The sequence below is a fragment of the Lagopus muta genome, chromosome 1 (assembly GCF_023343835.1).
Source record: "Lagopus muta isolate bLagMut1 chromosome 1, bLagMut1 primary, whole genome shotgun sequence".
In the NCBI taxonomy this organism is placed as follows: domain Eukaryota; kingdom Metazoa; phylum Chordata; class Aves; order Galliformes; family Phasianidae; genus Lagopus; species Lagopus muta.
In genome coordinates this window covers 107,470,772-107,496,666 of record NC_064433.1, presented here as the reverse complement: position 1 = coordinate 107,496,666, position 25,895 = coordinate 107,470,772, and the positions used below count along the sequence as shown (strand labels likewise).

At 38.9% G+C, this 25,895-nt stretch overlaps 1 protein-coding gene across 5 annotated transcripts in view; it reads left to right on the top strand.

Moving 5' to 3' along the window:
* DSCAM (DS cell adhesion molecule) overlaps nucleotides 1-25,895 on the top strand; it is a 461,629-nt gene that overhangs the window by 380,166 nt on the left and 55,568 nt on the right. For all 5 annotated transcript variants that reach the window (XM_048966682.1, XM_048966667.1, XM_048966692.1 and 2 more), the window contains 3 exons: nucleotides 60-215; nucleotides 8,557-8,690; nucleotides 20,305-20,458. In XM_048966682.1, coding sequence (XP_048822639.1) covers nucleotides 60-215; nucleotides 8,557-8,690; nucleotides 20,305-20,458 — 444 coding nt within the window. The remainder of the gene's footprint in view (nucleotides 1-59; nucleotides 216-8,556; nucleotides 8,691-20,304; nucleotides 20,459-25,895) is intronic.

The window sequence follows — 25,895 nt, the reverse complement described above, 5'->3', positions numbered from 1 at the left end:
ATCAATAGCTTAGAAAAGACTGACCTTGCCAATAACTGTATTTCCTTCTTATTCTATAGAGCTAGGAGAAATAAGGAATGTCACAACTACACAGCCATCTCTGGAGCTTGATGGTCTGGAAAAATACACCAACTACAGCATTCAGGTGCTGGCTTTCACGCGAGCTGGAGATGGAGTGAGAAGTGAACAAATTTTCACCCGCACTAAAGAAGATGGTAAGGAGTAAAGCATTTCCATTCCTGCTTCCGCAAGAGGCTTGTATGCCTCAAGCTTTTAAAGTAGTGGAAATATTGTATACAAACAGTCAGAGTGAGATTTCTGTCTGAAAATCTTGAGTTAGAAACACACAGAGAGCAGTTTGCACCCACATCTTTGAAAACAGTCTGAGATTTTCCAGGACTCCAGTTCAGATTAGCCAGGAGTTTGTAGGTAATTCTCATGATCTAAATAGGTTTATCTTTACTTTTGTTTTCAAATACCTCAGGATCTAACAGGAGAATTTTGAGTGCTTTTGAGTTAATTCAAAATGATTGAAAAGGGGGAAAGAGGAAATGACTATTCTGGGGTGTTCTTATATAACTGAGATGCCTCTAAAAAGGTTTTCTTTGATATAAGGCAAAAACTTCCTCCAAACACCTCTTCTTTCAGAAGCAAAATGGAGAATAAAAATCTCCTGCCTTTTTTATTGATTAGAGCATGGAAAATATAGGTCCTAATGCTGAAATTTTAAGTTTTCTCTCTATCCAGTTTAGATGCTTTGAAAAATCTTTGAGATGGATGAATACTTCTGTGAAGACTTCCGAACATTGGATGCTATTAGATAAGAATATTTTGGCAGGAATAAACATTGGCACTGTCCTAGCAATGAAGTTAACTAAACAGGTTTGATTGGAAAATTCTCCTGTGAATTTTTTCTAGGAAACTAATCAATGGATTTTCCTTGTTACTCATCCAGTTTACTGAATATATTTGACTTTTTTTATTATTGTTATTTTTAATAAGATCTACAAAAGTGCCAGTGAAAGTGAGAGTAGGTTCAGTGATTAACTGACTGGGTGAAAACTAAGAAATTTTTCCAACGAATACTAAGGGACTCATTCTAAAACTTACATCCATTGGAAGGCCATGTGGCTGTACCTGTAGATGTATCAAGGGACTGTAGTGTAAAAATTTGGACTTCTGAACTTTTGTTATCATGCTATGAATTTGATTATTTTCTCCTTGTTCTATTTCAACATACTTACTACAATCCATTATTTTGATCAAAGTTGTGTTATCATTAAAAAAAAGTGAATGCTTTATAGCTGAGAAATGTGAGGAAATTTAGGCCTCCACCTTTGAACAGCATTGCAGCTTGCTGCATTATGTGTTGAACTGGCCTGCTGGTCCTGTTGCCTTACATCTCAAACTGACCAGAGAGACGTACTTCCAGAAATCCTTGAAAAGCCCAACAGTAGAAATGACCTCTGGCCCTTGGATTGGCATTTCATATTAAATACAAGGGAAGTCATAAGGCCCCTGTATTAGTTCCTTTTGAGTTAAAAAAAAAAATAATAATAATTAAAAAAAAAATTAAGGGGACCTATTAGCCACCAAAACTTGCTTGAATGTGGGTAATGTCTGGGCTCTGTATGAAGTTCTTCCAGCTTTAGAAAACTGAACAGATGACAGAATCGGTGCCTGCAGTATCTCTGTCTCTCATCTGGAACAACAGTAGAGTGTTTTAATGTTACTGAAATTTTTCTGCCATTGAGCTGAGACCACCCCCTGCAAGAAAGAGCATTGCAGCCATCATAGTTTACTAAGCTTGTCTCAAAAAATAACAGTGATGGTGACAGTTTTAGAGGGGAAGATGGTGGCTGGTGGCTGAAGTCCACAGCAGAGGAGGCTGAGGTCATGGTGGCCTACAGCTCTTCAATACTGCACAGCACCAGCACCCAAGGGAACGGCATGGAGCTGTGTCAGGGGAGGGCAGCTGGGGGTCAGGGAAAGGGGCTGCACCACAGGGCGGTGGGTGGGGAATGGGATGCACAGGGCTGTAGGCACGGCCACCAGTGCCGGAGTTCAGGGAACAGCTGCACAGTGCTCTCATACATAGGGTTCAGACATAGGGTTTGATGTTGGGTGGTCCCATGTGGAGCAAGGAGCTGGACTTCTTGATCCTTGTGGATCCCTTCCAACTTGGGTTATTCTATGATAATACGATCTCCACTGCTAAATGTGTGTTGAAAACTTCCATCTCCTTTTCTGGCCAGGGAGACCAATGGATGACTTCCTGCTTTATAAAAAGTATTTTTTATTGGAAGGGTTGCTGTGGCTGTTGTTCCCTGACCTTTTCCATCCTATCTGTTTCCAGTTTAAAACAGTCCTGAAATAGTAGAAGATCCACATTTTTTATTTTTGTTTTTTATTTTTCTTAACTCTCTTCTGTCTAGTTTGCTTTTCCCTAAATCTTGGTGGCTCTTTTGCTCTCTCTGTTTCTGAGATCAGACAGGCCCTGAGATCTGGGAAACACATGTCATCTGCCTATGTTTGGCTGCTGTGCAATGGCTCATATCTTATCTTTAATCCCTCTGGTGATGAAACCACAGGGCTGTTCAGCAGTAATTCACCCTGAGGCGGTATGCTAAACTTTTCTGATGTTTTGTGTTGCCTTACAGTGATTCCACTCATTAAATCTTTTGTCCAGAAAAACTGAACTGAAAGGTGTTGCTAAAAAATGCAGTCATTTCATGTTTTGCTTCAGCTTGACAATTTTTTTTTATTAAAGAGCAGTAAAAGTCTAAAGTGGAATACACGAGGGGCTGCCATGAAAATTAAGCTCAAACTCAAGTACCACTTTTAACCATCCTTAAGGCTATGGAAGTTAAATGGTAAAAGAGCATTCATATTGCCATCTGTAAGTATCTAGTAGATCTCTTGATCCTCAGGTATTTCTTCTGTAGTATTCTAAAGAAAAGAAACTCCTGTTAAAAGTAGGGCTAATTTCAGCGCATCCAAAAGATTCTACTCTGAAGTAATTTTTGAGCATAATCTTAGCAGGACGAATACAAATCATTGCAATCTTAACAGAGCTTAGATCTAGAAATATTATATTTCTACTTCCAGTCCTTTTCTTGTTAAAATTGTGACCTAAGATATTCCATTGTCCTCTAATAAAAATCTGTAATTCTGAGATATTTTTAAGTGGCTGCCAAGCCTCCCATATCGTTATTACTACAAGACCTTATCACACCATTGATTTATTTTCCTTTTTTCATTTCTTTTGGATTAGAGGAAACTTTTCTTTGCAAAATCGATGGTGCAGCATGATCCCTTGCTGCTTTTGAAAGGCAGATCGTAGCCTCCTGTCACTTCTCTGCTGCTGTTTGGTTTAGAGACATCAGGCCGGAATTTCTTTTGCAGTTCTGAAATCTCCAGTGTGGCAAAATAAGAGTACCCAGGGAGTAAAGCAGTCAGCCTGAATGAAATGAATTGAAGCTTCGGTTTCTTGTAACATTTTGTACTTATTTTAGACACCAGGGGTCAGACACTACTGCTGATCAGCTTATGAAATGGGAATAGTTCTAGCAAATAGTAGGGAATGAACTATCCTCTCAATGTGCTCATATTTTGGCTTTTGTCTCATTTTCAGTCGTGATGGTGTTGTCATTTCTCTTGAAGTTCCCCTTGTCAGAAATAGAAGTGAAGCAGAAATGACTATTTTTTTAAGAACTAATTGTGTTTTTGTCCCTTGCCCTTTTTACTTTGCACAGAGTTTTAAAAAAGCTGGTTCTCTTCTTCACCCAAGGACTCATTTTATTACGTCATTTAAAATTGAAGTTTCTTCAAATTCTCTTCCTCACACTGTATAAAGTATGGCCTCAAAAGCTACCCTACTCAGTAGCAATGGGGAACAATGAATTTTCTTTCTGTTTCTGTGTTGCAAATATGATATTATAAAACCATATTCAAGAAAATGTGTTTGTTCCCCTTATAAGCTGGATGCGCCATGTAGCACCTCAGCAAACTGAAGCATCTCCAACCTTAGGCGGAAGGGATGAACGCAGGACACAGCTCTCAGGCAAAGCTTCCTATAGTTGGCAGTTAGGACTGGAATGGCTGCTTGTCACTTGGTGCCCAGTAGACATTGCTTCTGGGGTTTATGTGATCAGGAATCATTGAATCATTGAATATCCTGTGTTGGAATGGATGCAGAAGGATCATCAAATCCAACTACCAGCTCCACATAGGATCACCCAAAAAATCACACCGTATGTCTGAGAGCGTTGTCCAGATGCTTCTTGAACTCTGTCAGCTTGGGGCCATAGTCATTGCTCCTCTGGGGAGCCCGTTCCACAGGGAGGAGTAACACTAAATCCCTTCATGTAATCAAAGCTCAATTCTGCCTGAATCCAATGAGATTTCCCCCCTCTCCTCTCTCTCTCTGGACATTATATTCTTGGCGATTGGTGTGACGGGGTGGATGTACAGATGCCATCTGATGAAGCTCCATATTTTTTCTTAATGGAATGAGCATAAATCCAATAAAAGCAGGCTCACTGCTCAATTCTGCATAGTTTCTACCCACTGGTGATAGGGGTGGCTGTGTAATTCACCTCTGTCCTGAAGAGGCTTATATGGCTTAAGTCTGGACACTGTGGTGTAAATTTGCCAATAATGTACCCATAATACATTATTTTATTTTATTTAGTATTTCAGTTAGCATAAATTGAAATTTTAGATGTAATATGTACATCAACATAGGACTACTGGAAGTAATAAGGCTTTTATTTAGTTTTGTTTTTCATAAATGTAGCAGTTCTTAGGGCAGTCTTGTGTGGTGTGGAATTAGAAATCTCTTAGGGAGCCATGTTCTTTTTTCTGATATAATGGTTATATTACTCCTAAATGCACAGCACTTGCCTCCCTGCTATTCAATACTGTGAAGAAAAATGGTGATAATTTAACTACTTATGAAAAAGGGAATGAGAAAGTTCCTGGAGCTCCTCCCCATTATCCTGCACATCTAAATGCAGTTCCCTGGACTAGTCATGTCAGGATAATTGCTTTCTCTGTGTTTGCATTTCACTTGCAGTGTCAAGAATACAAAGTGTTCTTGTCTACATGAAAGCTGCATGCTATTTCTGTGACTCTGAAAGCCTTGTTAGCTGGAGCATGAGGCTATCTTTGATTTTAAATCAAATGCCAAATCTACTCTCTCGAAGCTGGCAAAGTTGGCTGGAAGCAGTTCTCTGCTTCCCTGTGCTCTACCCTGTTTTTTCTTCAGCCTCTTACCACTGTTTTAAACCTGGTGACCACAGGAAGAAGAATCTGTGCTATAGCACACGTTTAGCTTGTCTGTGTTGGGATCTATGGGAATCAGTGTTCCAAATAAACATCCATGGACATCTCTTTGTGCTGGTGTCTCAGCATGTCTGAAGGTAACAAGGCTACAGGATGCAATAGCAACAAGAGAAATACCTCAAGTTAGTATAACAAGATGTATCTTTCCTTACCAAGATGCAGTACGTACCACATTCCTCCTGCACACCTTCTTCAGATATGAAAGGAACCCATGTTTAGAAACAAGTGTTTCAGCTAAAGCCACATTAACTCATAATAATCTTGTTTAGTCTAGTGAATGAGCAGGAAAATGACTTTATCCTCTGGACAAAGGTCAGTGGGGATCTTTAAAGTATCATAAAATGGCTTATGTTAGAAAGGACCTGAATCAAATGATACCCTGCAAGATTCTTGATAAGGAAATGTGTTAGCCCACACACTATCATTTCCATGCATACAACCTGGCAAAGTTAAGCAGTGTAATAAGAGGAGGATTAATAATTGAACATACGGAGTAATTTTGGAAACACTGCCAAAACTGTTACCCGATTCCAGCCTCTGATCCAAGAAGGTGGAAGGGTTCTTAGATTAGAAAAAGTTCAGAAATTTGACTGTGTAACTTCCTGAGTTCTTTCTAACATCCCCTTCTACTGGTCTGTATACCAAACAGAAATACTATCCAGTGTCAAGTCATGTTTTCCATGTGTGACCAATGACTAGAAAATGCGAGATGAATTCCAAACAGTTGACAGCTATGACCAATTACCATCTGAATGTGTCCCTATAGATCACACCCTAGTTTAACAATAAATTACTTGAACCTCATACATCTATTTGCAGTGATTTCCAGAAAACATTACTAACTGTAAAGGAATCCCCCTGTGGGTTAATTAATTACCCTGGAGAGCTAGCTTTCATTCTTCAGCAGCAGGAGCAAATAGCATTTCTAATGAGCTGGGTACAAATAGCAGTTGAATGCTGTCAAGCATCAATATTTACTCTGCATTGCACAGAGCTGCGAGCCGAATTAGACCCTTTGCAGCAAGTGGCTGGGTTTGCATGCAATTATAATCACAACATTTTCACTTGATGCCTTATTAGCTTTTTCAAAACATTATAAGTAGAAAGGGCATATTCAGAAATGTTGCACTGAGTGATGCTTATCTATCAGTTTTGCTGCGTCTTCCATTTGTATGTATATAGACATAAAACTGAAGGTTTCTTTATATGCTTTTTAAAATCCAAAGCAGTTATCTAAACAGCTAAGGTCTCGGGCAGTCAGACTTTTCTTTATGAGCAAATTTTTGTATTCATTTAAACTTAGAGAGCCAAGATTAAGGGTCTACCTATGAAAATCTGCTTGCTGGGAAAGATTTTGTCCATCTGTAATACACAACAAATGTTTTCTGTTAATATAAAGAAAGCTGATCAAGCTCTGGAAGCATTTTTTTACTGGAAATTCTAATATTTTGGTAGTTTTACTTGAAATTAGACAAAAAATGTGAAATACCTCACAAAAAAATTCAGCAGAAGACAAAATCCATACAAATGTGTTGTTTCATCTTTAATAACCCATGCAGTTATTTCCAATATAACATACCTATTTTAATAATTTAACATGAATATTCTGCACATGCAATATTAAAAACATCGTGTAAATTATTTATTTTGATGGATTTAATGCTATTTTTAAATATTTTCCTGTTCAAACTTCTTTTTCCAGGAAACTTTATTCTACTCTTACTGCTTTGGTTAACTACAAGATTACATATATGTGATACTTAATGGATATTCTAGCATGCAGGAGGTTTATTTTCACATTATTATAGGAGCAAATCTAGAGAATGTGACATGAGCTTGAAAATGAACATGCACATAAATTTGAAATCTTTCTCAAAGTACAAGTATGCAAAGAGTCAATATGATGTATCAAGATTTTTTCATTTCCTAGCCTGAGTGTTTTCCATTCAATTTGAGAGAAGCATTTTTTCCTCTTTTTTTCTTTAACAGTTTTCAATAGCTTACACAGATAGCTAATTAGAAAAATAAATGTGTACATGTAGTGCAGTGCCAGATACAGGTCAGAGCTGCTGAGGGCAAGTCTAGGGATAGGAGGCTGCTGACACATCATATGACTAGGTATGCCTGGGTCTCATCAGGCTAATTGCACAGCTCCAGAGCTCGTTTGCTCTCCACTTCATTAAATTCACAGCTCTACTGTGTGTAGCCATTAAAGTATTCAAATACATATTATTTATACAGTGAATAATCATTTGGCATGATTTACATCTTCAAAACTAAGCTAACATTTACATTAATACATGATTTGGCAGTTTTCACTGGCTGCAGCCAAGGTAGTTATTAAAGAATCATAGAATGGTTGAGGTTGGAAGGAGCCTCAAAGCCCACGCACCCCATGGGCAGGGCTGCCCCCCCCCAAGCTCAGGCTGCCAGGGCCCCATCCAACCTGGCTTTGAGCACCTCCAGGGATGGGGCACCACAGCTTCTCTGGGCAGCTGTGCCAGAGCTTCACTGCCCTCTGGATGAAGAATTTTCCCAACACCTAACCTAAATCTCTCCACTTTTAGTATAAAGCCATTTCCCCTTATAAAGCCATTTCCCTTTCAACTATCGCTATCTGCCTGTGTAAAAAATTGGTCTCCATTCTGATTGTAAGCTCCACTCAAGCAGTAGAAAGCCACAATGAGGTCTCCCCAGAGCCCTCTCTTCTCCAGGCTGCACAAGCCCAGCTCCCTCAGCCTTTCTACGTAGGAGAGATGCTCCAGCCCTCTGATCATTATTGTAGCCTCCTCTGGACCCATTCCAACAGCTCCAGTCCTTCTTGTGCTGGGGACCCCAGGGCTGGATTCAATACTCTATATGAGGCCTCATGAGGGCAGAGCAGAGGGGGACAATGACCTCCCTCTCCCTGCTGGCCACCCCTCTTCTGATGCAGGATGCCACTGTTGGCCTTCCAGGCTGCAAGCACACAAAGTTTCATGTATGCAGGCTGGGAATGGTGCTTCACAGAAGTTTAACCAGCAGTGGCAGTGTTACTTTGGGTCCCTCTGAAATTCATTGAGGCTTCCCTCCCTAATGATGTGAACACACCTTCAAACCCTCTCCCCCAGCATGCAGGCTACTACAGGGTGTCCACATTGGTCCACAGGATCATGGTTATCAAAGTGACACACCCCACTGGGCCGTCCTTAACACAGCTTTTCTCTCCAGTTCCAGGCCCTCCTGCTGGCGTTAAAGCAGCTGCATCTTCAGCCTCCACCGTCTTCGTGTCCTGGCTCCCTCCCCTCAAGCTCAACGGCATCATCCGGAAATACACCGTGTTCTGCTCACACCCCTACCCCACGGTGAGTCCCACAGCACAACCATAAAAAGGCTATACTGACCTGCAGAACTAAAAATGTGTGTTGGCTCAGTGCTGCTCTTAATTTGTTTTGTTTCCTTCAACAAAGATTAAAAGGGGATTCTGGGGCTAAGGGAGTGATTGAGGGCTGGTTATGTTTTTTCCCACATACTGACCTTCAGTAGTACACAAAATATAGTGCAGAACAGTGACTGAGAAAATGTTTCAAACCTACGATCAGCCCTATTATAGCTGTAAATGTGTATTTATTTACCTAATTGCCTAATCTGAGTTGTGTTTTCATGCTACTTCCCTTTTTGGCTTGCGTATTCTTGTGTGAAAGAGCATAATGGCTTGTGAACAACATATTTGCTTGTGAGTGAGCTGATTTGTGCCCAGGAATATTTGCTTATTCTGGGTTTACATGCTATTACTTTCTGAGAATGCAATGAGAAAAACAGAATTATTATCAGGTATTTTTTTCTCTCTACGAGACACAAAAGAACCCAGCTATCTTTAAGTAAAGGGAAGAATTGTTCCTTTTAACTAGCAAGTGAACTAATTTTGCAGTTACTTGAGGAGAGATGGGACAAAACTACGTGTCAACTGATGACTAAGCTAGAGCTTTCACATCCTGCTGTGAGCAGGTCTTATTAGCCACTTCGGAACCTAAGGGCTGGAGACTGTCGCTTCATTCACGCTTTAGGACTGCTGGTTCCTAACTCTTAATTTAATAATTGTAGCCATGCAAACAAATATCTCTTGACTATGCACTTTAAGTGTAAAGTGGCCACGAATTTTTCCATCATGCTGGGGTCTGATCAGAGCAGGGAGCAAGCACTTCTCAGGGGATGGAATGAACACCAGGTGGTGCTGCTGGCTTTGCTAGCCGCTTACAAGACAACGCTGCAGTGTTTCTTCCCGAGGCTTCTTTGCTAGCAATATTTTTTTGTATGTTTACATCATCAGGAAAATAAGCATCCACTGCTACACGTTTTTTATCCAGTTTTGTGCTGTCTTCTACGGAATTACCTTTTCATGATTGTTTATTTTATGAGTAATTTTGGAGTACCTCAGAACAAAATAATTTTATGAACGATGACAAGAATACTTCCTTTTTTTTTTTTTGCTGGTCTTAGCTTTTACTGAATTTTACTTCTATTTTTGTGATACTGATTATATGTGATGAAGGTATCAGAGTATACTGTAGTTCACAATAGAAGTAATAGTCGGTTTTCATTACTTACTGATAGGTACATATAATTATCCTATTGCTATCTCTGAGCATAAAGGGTTGTGTGTGCATGTGTATGTACATACAATTATATATCTATGGGGGCAGTCCCCTGTTTCACTTAGTACTGTTTTGCAGATCAACATAAATGGTGGCTTACAGAGCCCATCTTCTGTATCAGTTCTGTGTTTTGAGCAAGGCAATGATCGTATGCTGTTTGTTTCTGAAGCCAGTTTGAAAATCTCTAAATAAGTGCAAGACTGCAGAACACATTTAATATAAAACACGACAGCTTCATTTCTAACAAAGTGCTTGGCTATCTTACACCTAATAAATGATTGCTATTTTTTTAATTATTATTTAAAACTAGCTTTGCAGTGAAACAAGCCTGCTGCAGGGGTGTTTAAATGCTAGCACTCCTTGGCTGGTGTGGTCTGTATATGCCAAGGAAGATCGTATATGATTCATTGTTGACGGAGACAAGTAGTTGACAGAGAAAACAGTCTTACATAAAGTTGTGGAGGGGAATAAATAGAAAACCTCTTTCTTTATCAGTTCTTCTGCCACCATAAGCTGTAAGTGCTGTAGTGGATGTATGAAGCTATTTTTCCTTAAAAGAATTGTTCAGTCAAAACCCTTGTTGCAAAATAATTTTGCTAAATATCTGCTATTTAAAGAGAAAGGCAAACAGTTTTTAAGCAGAAGTGAAGTGAAAGAGAAACGGCAACAGCAAAGGGAAGTTAGCAGAGTGCATTTTATGAACAGTTTGTGGATACTGAGATTTCAATACAGTACACTTCAGACAAAGTTTTTAGACTAACAGAATGGTTGAAATTCCTTTACATAATGCTGCTTTGATATTTAAGTCACCAAAAGGAAAGTTAACCAAAAGTATACTGTGTTGGTCATACTGTACACGTTTTTACTACAAAACACTATCATCATAGGATGCTGAGTTACTCACAGATGAAGATTTGCAGACTCTTGCACAGTTCAGTTTGGTTTGTAAGAGCAGAAGCTGCTAAAACTGATGCCTCTGCACAGAAGGATGCAGACATTTTCTGTTTAATTATTTTGAATCCCAATTACTGTATTTGCCTGGGAGGGTTCAAACAGCAAATATGACTAATGTGTGAAAATTAGAAATTGTTCTCTGCTGCAATCTACTCTTTAGGCAAGATAAAGGGCAAACAAGGATCCAATGTCATACTGTTTAATTATGTTGTCTATATTATTGTAGAACTATATCATGCAGAACTTTTTTATTTTGGAAATATATAAAAATACAAATATATGAGCACTTACACATTCATTTACAAGTTGACAGCTAGCCCTAAGTGCTAATTGAGTTAGATTTCTATTTCAAGCCCTGGCCTGAACAGAGTGACTTAATAGGTTTTTCATCCTTCAAATTTAACAAAACATACCAGAATTTAGGTTAAAAATGTTATCCTCTGTGCCAACTCTTAGTCCACTTTCCTGCAGTACTTTTAACTCACTTCTTCCAAAGTCTATGTTCATCTCCTCTCAGGAGCTGTCTTCTCATGGTACCATGTTGGCCACATTCCCTGCAGTTGTGCTTGTCCTTGGTGTCCCCATATCACTGTGATCAGGCCTGATATAGTACACTATATAAGGAGAAATTAGTGGAATTAGATTAAATAAAATTTACAAGACAGAAAAGTTTTAGAGAAGATTGCTGTGACACAAAGCATCCAATGTCTTGCTAGCCTGGAAACTGCATGTTAGTAGAACTGCACTACAGAAGAGTAATAAATGGAGACTTTTTCTCTCCCAGTGATTTTCTTTTTCAGGGTGCTGTCTTCCATTCATATTAAGATACAGAGTAAGATGACCTCGCAGTCGCTGTCTGATTTCCTGATAGTAAAAGCTAAAGGCAGAGCTTGTTTAGACAACCATGCACAGAAAGTGTTTAGATATGAAAGACATACAATCTATCGATGGCTTAAAATGCCATAGGAGTCTTTCTTGCTGTATGAGAAAACGTCTTGGTGATGTTTTAATGCGTTTCTTATTCTCAGAACTGCACACTGCCCATGTCAGTATTTGGTTTCAGTTGCTTTGTTATATATATTTTCTATGGAACTGGATAGCCATTTTTAAATTTTCATAGAATAGTAGAATAATTTTGACTGGAAGATACCACTGTGGTCCCCGTATTCCAACTCTCTTCTCAAAGCAAGTTTAATCACATCAGGCTGCTCAGAGGCCTTACTCATGTTGAAATTGCTTCAAGAATGGCTTGGCTCTAGCATCTAATCAGGTACATGTAGAGAGCAATAAAGTCTCTCCCTGATCTTTCTCTTCTTAAGGCTGACAGACCTAGCTGGCACAGCTTGTCACTGTATTTCTGTACTGTGCTCGAGACTCCTGACTGTTCGTGACAACCCTGTTTTGTGCTTTCTCCATTATGTTCATGTATTTTTTTTTCCTGGAGTCCCAAAACAGGGTGCAGTACTTAGATGCAGTCTCAAAAGTGTAAAGTATAGAGTGGAGGGGAAGGATCACTGACCTGAATCAACTGACCTATACTCTTATAAAAGCAGAGTTGGTCACAGCAGACCACCTTTTATGCAGAGCTTTTCCTTTTCTAACCCTATCCCTACAAACCTAGACAGTGTTTATCTTCCTCCCAAGTAGCCTGTCCCAGCATTCACCTTCTTGCGTGATCATTTTTGTGTTTGAGCTCAATGTGATTGTGTGGCCTTCTGCCAATCTTACTTGACTTCTCATACTTTGCAAAAGACCGTTCTTGCATTCTGAGTAGGTTGTATGTGCAGATTAGCCAGATGTCCTGAGTCCCTTTATTCTTGAGGACAGCGTCCCATGGATCATTCCTCTCAGAATCTTAAAATCTAGCCTCTTGATTGCCTCAGGCAAAGTGATTGTAGATCTTCACATCTTCAGTCAGTTCTTCCTTATCTGTGGGCAACAAGTTTTGTAAAGTATCTCCACCAGTCAGCTTGCAAATCATCTTCAAAAGAAAAGGTCTTCAGTACTCTCCAGAAATCTCTGGTTATTTGCTTCTAATTGTATTGCCCATCGAGCAGGCTATTGTCCCCCACTCCTATTCCCTTATGAGGTTCCCATCTGGAATACTGCACCCAGGTCTGGAGCCCCAGCACAAGTAGGATGCAGAGCTGTTGAGATGGTTTCTCTTCATTTTTAAAGATTTGAATAAAGCTCATGTAAAGCAGTGCAAAAATAATTATAAGCAGGAAATGATCTGTTACTCCATAAAGTCTTTGGTAGTTAAATGTATGCTGGAAGTCTCTAAAAGAGAGGGAAAGGTTACTCTCAGAAGAGGGCTAAGCAGATAAAGTTACTTTGAATTGAAGTTTATTTAGAGTTAGAATCTGTGAGGTTGAATTTAAAATGCATGTTCATTGATTTATATTCTACAAATAGTATTTATCACCGTGCCTGTACAGTACTTTTCACAGCATGAAGATATTTATGCTTATTAATTCTTGTTCTTTATATAGCATAGAGCTATTCTATATTTTGTGGAGTTATTTTGAAAAATCTACTTGGAATAGTATTTAAAATATGTCCTTTTTAATATACCACATGTACTGTTTACAGCTTTTTCATAGTTATTTCACAGATTTGTTACCACTTCCCAAATATAGCACATTCATTCTTTTAACTGCTTTGCCAACTTCACATTTTATGCCATGGAGCAGAACTCAAGAGAGACATGACTGAGTATAAATTAATTCTGCTGCTGTGCTGCTTGATGCAATTTTTTAAAGGTCTCCTTGCAAATCCCTACTAAAACAAATTTGATATTGATCTTTTTCATAAAACTCTGGTTTGGTTTCACTACCTAGGCTCACCTACACGTATATCAATATAGTCCAACAGTTAAGCCTTGGCATCAGTTGCAACTTATTTCAGCAGGTGTGGATTCATCATATTCCCTTCTGTATTGTACAACAGACAAAGGACCTGTGACCAAAAGGCACAACACAATTGGTGATTTGATTGAAATGCTCTGGACAAACTTAGTGACCATCAGAAGAAGCAGTAACACACAGCTAGCAGCCCAGCAGTCAGTCTCCTGCCCTTACTGTGGTCACCTGCCTGTGACAACACATCCTCCTTCCCTGATCATGACCTGGGGGAGGCAGATGGACTCATGGGCTCCTGTGGGTTGCTGCAAAGGGACAAGCATGTGATGTACCTCTGTTGTTCCTAAGCAATAGAACTCCTGATATGAGCTACCTGAAGGTCTGGGCGGTGGGCTGTCTTAAGGGCCTAGCTCCTTTGCTGTTACCAAAATCTCTGTCCTGCATTTTCCAACATTTCAGTTCAGAATTTAAGAAAAGAAACAAAAATACTTACATGGAAGCTGTATTCTGTTTTGCACACAGCTTTTGTTAACAACAGTTAGTTTCAATAACACTGAGTGAGGAACAGATGTCATGTTTCATGTTTCAAAACATGAGCCAAATAACAAGAACCAAGGAGAAACTATTACATGGCCTAAATGGTGCCCAGTCTAACTGAAATTGTGGACTTGGCTGTTGCTGGCAGCTCTGACAATCTGTCCATCTGTGAATGGAAGCAAGGCAAAAGTCAGCAAATTTGTTGCCATAACCCCAAGAAAAAAGTCTGCATGCAGAGTTTCACATTTTTAGGGAGTTCATCAAGGGCATACTCACAAGTCTCCTTTGTTCAGAGACACAGAACCTGAATCTTTGTATATACAGTAATGTATGGATTTTATATTAAACCAATTCACCTCTAGTTAGAAACTGTTTGTTTTGACCCCCTTTACTAGATAACTTATCAATCAAAGAGACTCTAAAACATTGTTTCCAGGAGCAATGAACGTATGAGGTAGAGCAGGGTGGTCAGTTCCATGATATTGTTGTGCAAGATAGAAGTCTCTGTATTTTGACCTTGAAGAACTAAAAATTTAATTACAGCAGTGATTCCATTACCAGAGGTCAGGTTGAAAAGCAGTGTGGACCCCTGGGGTTAAGGCACTCAAAACACTTCCTGGCTCTCTCCCATTTGGCAATGAAGATAAGTCTATAGAGAGCATGTTTCTTGAAATAAAACTGATCAGGCAATTGCAGTTTCAGAGACAGATAAAGATAGAAATAAAACTGATCAGTGCACTATGAGAGGTAATGAAACCAGTTTTTCCATACTAAAGGCAAGAAAGAGCAGTGCAAATATCTTTCAAATCCAATTAATTCAGTGATTTTGTTAGTAATCCAGATAATGAAATATTGAGTGTTACTATAAAATTTGCAGAACTTTAAAGACTGGGAGGGATTTCAGGTACGCAAAAGGCAGGTGTAGATTCAAAATATCTTGATAAATAGGAAAATTGGTCTGGGGAAAAAAAAACCAGCAGATAAAATATAGTGTAGGTAGTAGTACAAATAAGTGAGTGCTATGAATAACCAAATAAAATGATCGTGGGCAGAAATCAATTTGTTAGATTCTTCACAAGAGGATTTGAGGTAATTTCATATCACAGAATGAACTTTAGCTAGCATTGATTCTGTGATTCTGTAATTATATTCCTGTTGTGAAAAGCCAAATGCCATACTCTGGGATTGTTGAGTATGCTATTTGAGAAGGCTGTGGACCAATGGTAGACAGTACAAATTATAATGACATGTTATTAGCAAAAAATTTGATTTCTTGGAAATGTTGAAAACATTGGTGTTATTAAGCCATAAAAAGATAAGTATACTGGTGAGGAAAGCAGTGACAAATCTTTGTGCAGATTAAAGACTGATGGAAGGATGAAGGTTATAAACTATTTTGTGTTCCTAATACACTGGAAAAGACAGAGGCTTATACTGCAGCAGAAAACTCAAACTAGATTTTAAGAAAGCTTTCTAATAAGTTAAGGACTAGGACAGCTCATGCAGTTTAGGGAGTTGCAAAGTCTTCACTTGTTGTAGGTCTTCATAATCAGGTTGAACAAATACTTGTCTAAAACTGCTCAGGTGTAGTAAAATTTGGCTTAGAGAAGGAGCATAGACTTGGGTGAAATCTGAAGGTCCTTCCAGGCATGATTCTATATTCATATTTTACACCCACATTTATAGAGAAAGCACACAGGCCATTCTAGGTAGTAGAAATACGTGTTCTTAATTTTCATTATGTGCTCTCTTGCTACACAAATCAAATTACAAATCTGCTTTTCTTGCTTTTCACTCTCGTCTGCTAAGTCTCCACATGGCTTTCACAGATCACTTCCAAGTTTCCTCACAACTTGGAAAGAGCAGAGATCTTAAGTGCACCTATCTTGCATCAGAAGTTGCACAGACATAGTTGTAGACAAGATACAGCCTTTCTTTGCCTGAAAAATCTTTCAGGCACAGTAAATTTTGCCTGCTACCTTTATTCCTTCATGTCTCTCTTGAGTTCTGCTCTGTGGCATAAAACATAAAGCTGGCAAAGGAAAATCCCTCTTTTCTTGAAAACTGTTGAAAAATGTACTTTTCTAGCACACTGTTTTGAAGATTTTCCAGCCTGGGATAAAAAGTACAGACAAAAAGTCTGATTTTAGGCACATTGCTTATTTAATTGCTTTCTAAAGGAGTAAGAAATGCCAGGAGATGGCATACTGTTTCAAAGCATGCAAAGTATTGAACAGGAATACCAGTGATATTGCATCAGAATGAAACAGTGCTACCTGCAGTGTCTGTTTCTCAGAAACGCTTACTGTTTCCTGGTCTGAGAAACAGATTGACTGCAATCTGATAAAGGACTTCAATTTCATTCTATTTTGCACAGCCTTTGCTGGACTTTCAGAGTTTGTGCCTTCTTGGTGCTTCTTAGACAATGAACTGAAGGCATAGGAAAAGAAAAATCACCCTACTATAAATTAAATTTTAAAAAAGCAGCTGAAAAAAATCCCTTGAGCAAGCATGTTATTGCTTTTGGAATAATGCAGCAGTAAATGTTGGACACTGGCACATACAAAGGTCAATATATGACAAGGTGACATTCCTTTAAAAAATTTCTTACTTCAACTGTTTAATCTTCTCTTTGCTGACAAAGCTCCAATTTTTTTTTTTTCTTTTTGTGTAATGAAAGTCTCTGGCATGCTAATCTAATTGACATGACAGGCAAAAGTTAAAAGTATAATTGATTTTTTTTGTCACCGGAGCATCTCCAAGTACTTAACCAGGAATGTTAGCTGAGGAAACAGAAGGTGTATGTTAATCAATTAGAAACCAAAATCTTTTGCGTTAGCAGTTTGTTTTAAGAAAATAAGAATTACTTATTTAGTGAAAATTTATTTTCTAGATTCAATTAATAAATTAGTTCCATGAATAATTGAATTCATATTTGAAAGAGCTGCAGTTGCAAATGTATGAATGATGCTGAGTTTGTGGAGGAGAAAGAAAGGAATTGAAGACAAGGTATTAAAAAATGCAATAGAGAAGCTAATTCTATGATTCTTCTCCTTTTGGAGCTCCAGGGAAAGTGAACTCCTCTGCTTTGAGACAATTCTACCTTTTCCCCTAGCTACCCACATTATAAGCACATTGGTTGTTTTTTCAGTTTTTGCTGTTACTTCAAGTCTCAGAGCAGAGCTTAGACACAGTGCTATAGTTTCAAGGTTTTCCTTTTCCACTTACCTTCTCTCACTATTCCTTACCTAAAATCTCAAACCACTCTGCTCCAAGCTGTATTTAGCAACTGTATACCAGGTACATGTATGATGTCCTAGCTTCTACCATGACAGAGAAGAGCTTGACAGTGAGGCATTTCAAGCAGAAAATCTGCAGTATTAGTACTGGCTTGCTAAGTCAACAATATGCCTTTCATAAATCACAGAATCACAGAACTGTAGGGGTTGGAAGGGACCTCCAGAGATCATCGAGTCCAACCCCCCTGCCAAAGCAGGTTCCCTACACCAGGTAGCACAGGTAGGCATCCAGGCAGGTCTTGAACATCTCCAGAGAAGGAGACTCCACCACCTCCCTGGGCAGCCTGTTCCAGTGCTCCGTCACCTCACTGTAAAGAAGTTCCTTCACACATTTGTGCAGAACTTCCTATGCTGCAGTTTCCAGCCGTTTCCCCTTGTCCTGTCTCCACTCACCACTTAATAGAGTCCGGCCTCACCATTCTGCCCCCCACACCTTAGATATTTATAGACCTGGATCAGGTCCCCTCTCAGTCTCCTTTTCTCAAGGCTGAACAGACCCAGTTCACTCAGCCTTTCTTCATAGGAGAGATGCTCCAGGCCCTTCACCATCTTCGTGGCCCTCCGCTGGACTCTTTCCAAGAGATCCCTGTCTTTTTTGTACTGGGGAGCCCAGAACTGGATGCAGTACTCCAGATGAGGTCTTACCAGGGCAGAGTAGAGGGGGAGGATCACCTCCTTTGACCTGCTGGCCACACTCTTTTTAATGCACCCCAGGATGCCATTGGCCTTTTTGGCCACAAGGGCACACTGCTGGCTCATGGCCAACCTGTCGTCCACCAGGACACCCAGGTCCCTTTCCGCAGAGCTCCCCTCCAGCAGCTCATCCCCCAACCTGTACTGGTGCATGGAATTATTCCTCCCCAGAGGAGACACCCCAATCATGGGTGTCAAGGAAAAGACAATGTAAATTTAACTGAACTGATGCTCATTGTAATGAAATTTTGGCAATAAGGAGGTCTTTAATGGTTTGCTGTTCCTAACTGCTGTATTCATGTTTCATCTTACTAGTGTTTTAGGAGTAGCTTTTGCTCAATGACTGCATTAATGAGTGGACTTAGCCTAGTGTGTTTGACTTTCAAATTAATCCTAGGAAATGCTGCCTCATGAATATTGAAACTCAGCCTCCTGTGCCATGATCAATACATTAACTTTTATGTATGACCTCATGAAGATCCAAGTTGCCAAGCCACAGGCATTTGTCCAATATTCTCATGTAAATGTCAAGACAGATGATTTTCAAAACCTGCTGTAATATTTCACATAATAATAGAAGTGTCTGCCTGCACTGACCTCTTCATATCAGAAGTGGAAACCCAGGCAAATGCTTACTAAATGGAACAAACTGACTTGGCATTTTGACAGGAGAAATCAGATTGGATAGAAAGTATGGTGAGGTCCTTATTTGGACTTCTGTTGAAGATAGGTAACTGTGAGTCTGAGCAAACCAATTTCCCCAGAAAAGTTAGCTTCTGTGGAAGAAACATACTGTGTTCTTGCAGAAACAGAGGGACACATTTGTGTGAAAGCCAGCATGTTAAGTATTCTAACAGTCAGTCACATTATCTCTATGGAGTGTTTTTCATCTTACTTTAGTTGTGTTCAACACAGACAGCTGTCCTCAAGCTAGCTATGTTTACACTTCTAGAGTTGATGGGGAAAAATAGGTGTGTCTAGGTCATGATTCATCCTACTGCAATGTGTCCCAAATAAGCTAGAAGAACTCTGACTTAGAAGTACATGTTCTTTTGCATGGTCTCTGAAGGGAGAAGATTTAGGCTAGCATAAATCACTACAGATTTCAAAAGGAAGTCAGATGAATTCCACCCTCCCCTGGCCTAAGGAGATGCCAGCTCAAGAACACGATGACCCCTTCATTAGCTGAAACTGGCAACAATTTCACACTGGAGAGGTGTTTGACAATATCTCAGAAAAATATTTTATTTCTTTAGAATTCACTTTGAAGGACTATGTATTCCAGTGCTTTCAGGTCAAACTACTTTTTGAAATGCTAATCAGCTGAAATTAGCCTTTACCACCAGCAGATATTTGTATATCAAAGACATTCTGTGCACACCTTCTGTCAGTCTGAATCAAGTTTAGATTACGCCAATGCATTATTTCTAATGCAGATTCCTAGTGAAAATTTTCTTTTCCTTGTCATTAACACTCTAATTATTTTTAGCCTGGTGTTGTATAGCTATTGTCATGGCATAGGAAAGTGAATCTTTTTTCACTTAATCTTCTGCTGGCTAGTAACCACTCTGTTTTCACAAACAAGAATCACAAAACCCATGTCAGAAATAAAAATGGCTAGAGTGATGCAATGCTGCTCAGGGTAGATAAAGTTACCTTTCTTTTCTACTAAAGAAGTAGAGTAACCTGTGGAGCATAGGTTGAGGTGCACAAACTCTATATCCCATTGAGAAATCTGTAAAAATCCCAACCTAAATAACAATAATTTGAAAACACAATATAGGCCCAAATTCCCTGAATATAAATTGATTGCAACGACTTATTGTGTCTTCCCTGTTTATTGCCATCTGCCATCTGCTTCAAGCAATTGATAGTCATTCCAATTACCACGAAGTAACAGGATTTGTAGCACTCCGCTCAGCGGACTTTCACCAAATATTGTTTATTTTAGTTTGGAAACATTTATCTCTTCCATCACAGGTAATCAGCGAGTTTGAAGCCTCTCCCGACTCATTTTCCTACAGAATCCCCAACCTGAGTCGGAATCGCCAGTACAGCGTCTGGGTGGTAGCAGTGACAGCTGCAGGAAGAGGCAACAGCAGCGAGATTATCACTGTAGAGCCACTAGCAAAAGGTATGATGACAGTGCTTTTTAAACCAATCCGGAACTTCCCAATGCTAATTACTGCTATATTGGCACGTGGCTTCTTTATGTCTCATTGCTTACTAAGAGTGGGATGTGTGAGGAGTAACTTCAGGTTTTTTGCAGTTTTTTCCAAAAGTTAGGTGATAACTCTCAGCTAATTACCCAAGGTTTTGCTGTAGTCAGCAGAGAGAAGAAGAATGATGTGCTCCACTAGGGAGTAATTTATCCCACATGCCTTAGAAGGAAATAAATTGCTTTTTGAAGCAATGCTTTTATACTTTTGTTGAGTACAGAGAGTTTGAAGAGTTTTCTCTCCATTTTCAGAATGTGTCTCTTTTTTTTTGTCACACAAGGTAACCTCCTTATAATCCTTCTCCTTACTAATCTCTTGTGTACTCTACAGATACTATCTTCTGTATCAAGTGGCCTGATTAACATACCTAAATTCTAAACAATTGTTCTCAACTTGCATTAGCTTTGATTTTTGCTGCTTCTATTTCAGATTTAAAGAGGGGATAACATGCCTCAATTATTGCATATTTTTTTCCAGCTGTATTAGTTGTTCTAAAAAAAGATATTACTTGGGCTCATGTAGTCTGCCTTACCTGTACTGTGAGGCATGATGCATGCAACACTCAAGCACCTTAGCTTAGAAATAGAAACCTAAATTTTTACATAGCAAGGTGAGAAGAGTCAGATCAACAGTCAGTCTCCACCTGGGATCTTCAGACTGGTCTTCTATTTTTTTCCCATTCAAATTAATAATTTGACAGTATCTACCAGTATCAACAGTGTAGTGCACAGATCTGTAGCGCTTCAAAAGTATATGCATCAATTTTAGAGTTTTGCGAGACTGCTAGTGTTTCGGTCATATAGCTAATGATGTAATAATGTAAAATAAGATGTCTAGTGCTTTATGAAGATACCTACCTACATAACAGAACTTCAAACAAATGCCACCAACATGAAAGTAGTTTCTACCTGGAAAAGAATGTACTATTACCATAGGGAAAATTGCTGTTTCTACCCACTCAAGTGATAGTTAACCAATTTGATGATGGCAAATTAACTATCAGAACAATTGTCATGAATACCAGTAATAGTGGTTGGATGGTATTATTTTAACACATGACATAGTATTGAGTACACAGAAGTCACAGAGTTCCTCAGACTTGTGATGGGAACTCACGTGTCCTCTGCCAATTCTCTAGGCCAAAGTTTTTATTATATTGGATGGACGTTTTTCTCAACTGTAGTAACTACAGAGTTTCTACTGTAGAAAACAATGAAAGGTTAATCAGTGGTAATGTGGGGAGTGTCTATCAGGGTAGACAGGTAAGATTTGGAACAAACAGATAAATGTTTGCTCCCTAGGCCATTGCTGACAGGTTATTTTTGTCAGCTGCAAACTCACTTCAACTTCCTGCTTCTTTTGACATCCAACACTTTTTGTGTCTTCTTTCAGAAAATCTTTTCTGAGAAGAAGCTATGCAGTGTTAAGGGTCCTGTTGCATGGCTGAAGGCTATGAAAAGTCCAGGAGATCTGAAAAAATTTGGAGGTTTTCCTTGTAACACAATTGCATAAAGCATACTGAACACTTGTGAGACCGTAGCTGAAATCTTAAGTGGTGGAACATAAAGAACATCAGATGAACACCTCAGAGAAATGGGGCAAAGGTTTCAACGTGTTCCTCCTTTGAGGTCATCTGTTACTAGGCAGTAATGAATGTGTAATGCTGAATAAAAAGTCAACAAAAATAGAAGTAAAACATTAAAGCCTGAATAAGAGCAAAGCCGATTAACTAATACCGTGCAATACTAATATAATAGGGGCACAGACAAACCTGGAACTTTTCAAGGAACCCTGCATATAATGCACTGCAAGTTTTGTATTTCGATTTCTATTTAAAAGAGGAGGAGGCATTCAGACAAGATAAATGCAAAACACTGCAGATTTTGTAGGTACCAAGATGAGCTGATCTGGTTATGATGAAATTTAGCATGTGACAGTTCTTGGTTTGCTAAAAATAGATGCACTACAAGCTGATCTGCATGTACCTAACCTAATCAGGCAGTTATAGCCTGATTTTGCTAAAAGGAGTGCAAAGGGTTGCTATACAGCATGAACATCTGACAGGTCGTTATTGTGAAGTTGTTAGCTTTGTTTTTTCCCAGCTTATTTCACATTAACCATCCAAGTAATTATACCATCATGACAGCTCATGAGAGTTTACCTGGAATTGAATTATGTCAGCTTAATTATAACCCCCTTTAAGGGCCCCTCTGAGAACAATGAGAAAGTCTTGTTAGGGGATTGATGTGAAATGGCTAGTCCAATTTAAGTGAAAGTTTAATTCATGTCAACAATTCTTCCTTTTATGTCTCCATATCTCAGAACAGATTGTTATTCTCTGTAATTAACTGACAAAAGTAAGCACAACTAACCCCAACAAACGAAAAGTGACCATAGAGATGAAAATTCAGTCTCCTAAACTGACCATGTCCCATGACCATGTCCCTCCAAATTATTCTTCCTTCCTGACTAGCAAGTTGCATTTTTAGTCCATTAAATGTATCTGTAAGAAGGAAAACCTTGCAAGTGCCTTGTTCCTCTTGTTTCCTGACCATGTCTGATGGAGAGTGGCATTTGCCAGCAACATGATAATAACAGAACCAGACCTATGGCAATCTGAACCTTTGGGGAGAACTCCATCTTCAGTGTTGAATTTCATCTGTTCTTGCAGGCTGAGTATTAGCATTGAACAGACTTACCTCCTAGTCTGTGTTGCATTCTGTATTCAATATTTTTAAAGTATATCTGGGGCTGACATAGAATCACAGAACCATGGAATCATGAAGGTTGGAAAAGACAACTAAGCTTATTTAGTCCAACCATTAACTCATAACAGAATCACTGAATCACAGAATCACCTCAGTGCCCACTAACATTGTCATAGAGCCATAGAATAATTGAGGTTGGAAAAGACCTGTAAGATCATCGAGTTCAACCCCAACCCACCCCCACCATGCCCACTGCCCACGTCCCTCAGTGCCACATCCATACGGCTCTTGAACACTTTTGGGGACGGTGACTGCACCACCTCCCTGACAGCCTGTGCCACTGCATCACCATTCTTTCTAAAGAGAATTTTTTCTAATATACAACCAGAAATGATACTATATACACGTTATCACTCTGTTTCTTTAAAGATTCGGCATATTGGAGCATGCAGTATATTCTTCTGTGAGAAAGTAAAAGAAATTCCTGACCCATGCATTCACTGACTGCTCTTTTATTTGGATGAAGCTGAGCCACAGTGACCTTCCATAACTCGTTTCCCCATGCAGTTTACCTTTAAAATTGTGTTTTGTTCTCCAGAGAAAAAAATAAAATGTAATAAAATAAAGAACACTAGGGCCTCTTGCAAAAAAATTCTGGCTGTTTCTTTTTCCATGACGATAAATGTAGGTAATTGGACTCATAATTTAAACAAATAAACACAGAGAAAACCTCATTAGCATGAAAGAGTGCAGTGTTCAGTGAAGGTACGTCTTTATCTTCAATTAATGACTGGCTAATTTGCAATAAATAGGAACAGACATGGTCCTAATCCAGTGCCATGCCATCTACTGTGATGCTGGTAGGCATTTGAGTTTCTTTGTTAAAAATGAGACAAGTCCAGCAGCTGAATTGCCTGCACGCTGTGTAAAGCTCTCTTAGCTCAAAACGGAAAGGTCTGTGAGAGTCAAGGTATTTTAACCTCATGAATACCTCTTAGCATTTCAAACCTACTGCTGCCAGATGAACTTCACTAGACATGTATGTTGTTTCTAGTTCTCTGTTTTTGTGAACCTGTTTTGCCACCTCATTAAAAGTACTCAGTGTATGAAAGAAATGGATAATGCATAAGAAGCTGTGGATACTTTCACATAAATAGTCCTGTGTGCTTTTGAGTTATGGTCTGTGATCCTACTGCCGAGCTGTGCTGTGAAGTTTGTGTTGCTTGTTCACATCACAGTACAATGAAACACACAAGATACAAAAAGCAGGAACTACAACATAAATGGGAGATGTGGTACAAAACCTATGATTTTATTAAGTGTTCACTGTTAAGATAACTTAAAAATAAATGAATATCACCGCAAGTTTGGTAATAATGTGTCAAACCATGCTGAAGGCTTCAGCAGGATTTCTGTATTATAAATGCTTTGTCCTAAAGTAACTGGCAGCAGTTGGAAATAAGTGTATATTTTAAGAAACACTAGAGAGGTGGGAAAGACAGGGAGAAAAGGATTAATTGTTCATTTTAAATGAGAGTTCAGATTTCATGGTGCAGAGAGAATGTTTGCATGGAACAGGAATTCAAGTTTCTGACCACCATTTTTCTGAAAGCTGCTAGAAACAGTCCAGATACTTATAGATGTATTTTGTAGACAGTCATAGCTGACAGCGTCTTCTGCTGCTTTTTAAAGATGACAGGAGTACTACTAGACATCTCCTGCAATACAAACCTGGATCAATGAAGACAAACAAGTGTTCTAGCACTAATTTCAGCATTTCTCAATGTATCTGCAGTCTCCAGGTGGACTGAGCATTTTTCAGTTTCAATTACTAGTTAATTAGCCCATAGCTTGTGGCAGTATAGGCCTTCTTTTCTAAAAGAAGAAGCCTAAGGAGGGCCACAAGGGAAAACATGTCTGTACCATCAGACTTAATGACTATGTACAACCTTAGCATTACCTTGGTGTGCTTCCACCTCATGGCAACAACTCCTTCCTGCAGAGGTCAACCACAAGCTGCCAGGAGGGAGCCAGGACTGTTCATCTGCTGTTTTGACAGGCGTGAGCATGTCAGTGTTTGGGAAAGTGTCATTGTGCCATTATATATCTTGGACTTCATTATCTTAAATCTTTAAAAGAGCTGCTTCTTACTGTTTCAGTTAAAATTGTGACCAGAGAAAAATCTCATGGAAAATTGAAGAGAACATAGGCAAAATCATCCGAATTGGTCATATAAATTATTTTTCATGAATGAAATTTTTCGTTATGAAATCACTGAGTATCTCAAATCCCACTGCATACCACTGAAGTAATTTCCCTTCACTCTTCAAGGCCTGTTCTTTTATGCATGATTTTTAAACATATATATATATATAATTAGTAGAGGATAACAATCCACTGAGATCAAACGTCCCAATTTTATTTGATCGTGGCTCTCATTTTCATGTTTTTCTAATTGGTGCAAAATGGATTATGAAATGCAAGTTCTGCTCAACGTGCATGATTGAAGTAGATCAGGATTAAAAATACAGTATTTCATTTATGCATGTTCAGTATATGTCTTTAAATGTATATTTAAAGACCAAAAAGCAATTTATTTCTATCAAGAGTCATTCTAAAGTAATAAAGCACAGTGAAACTAACA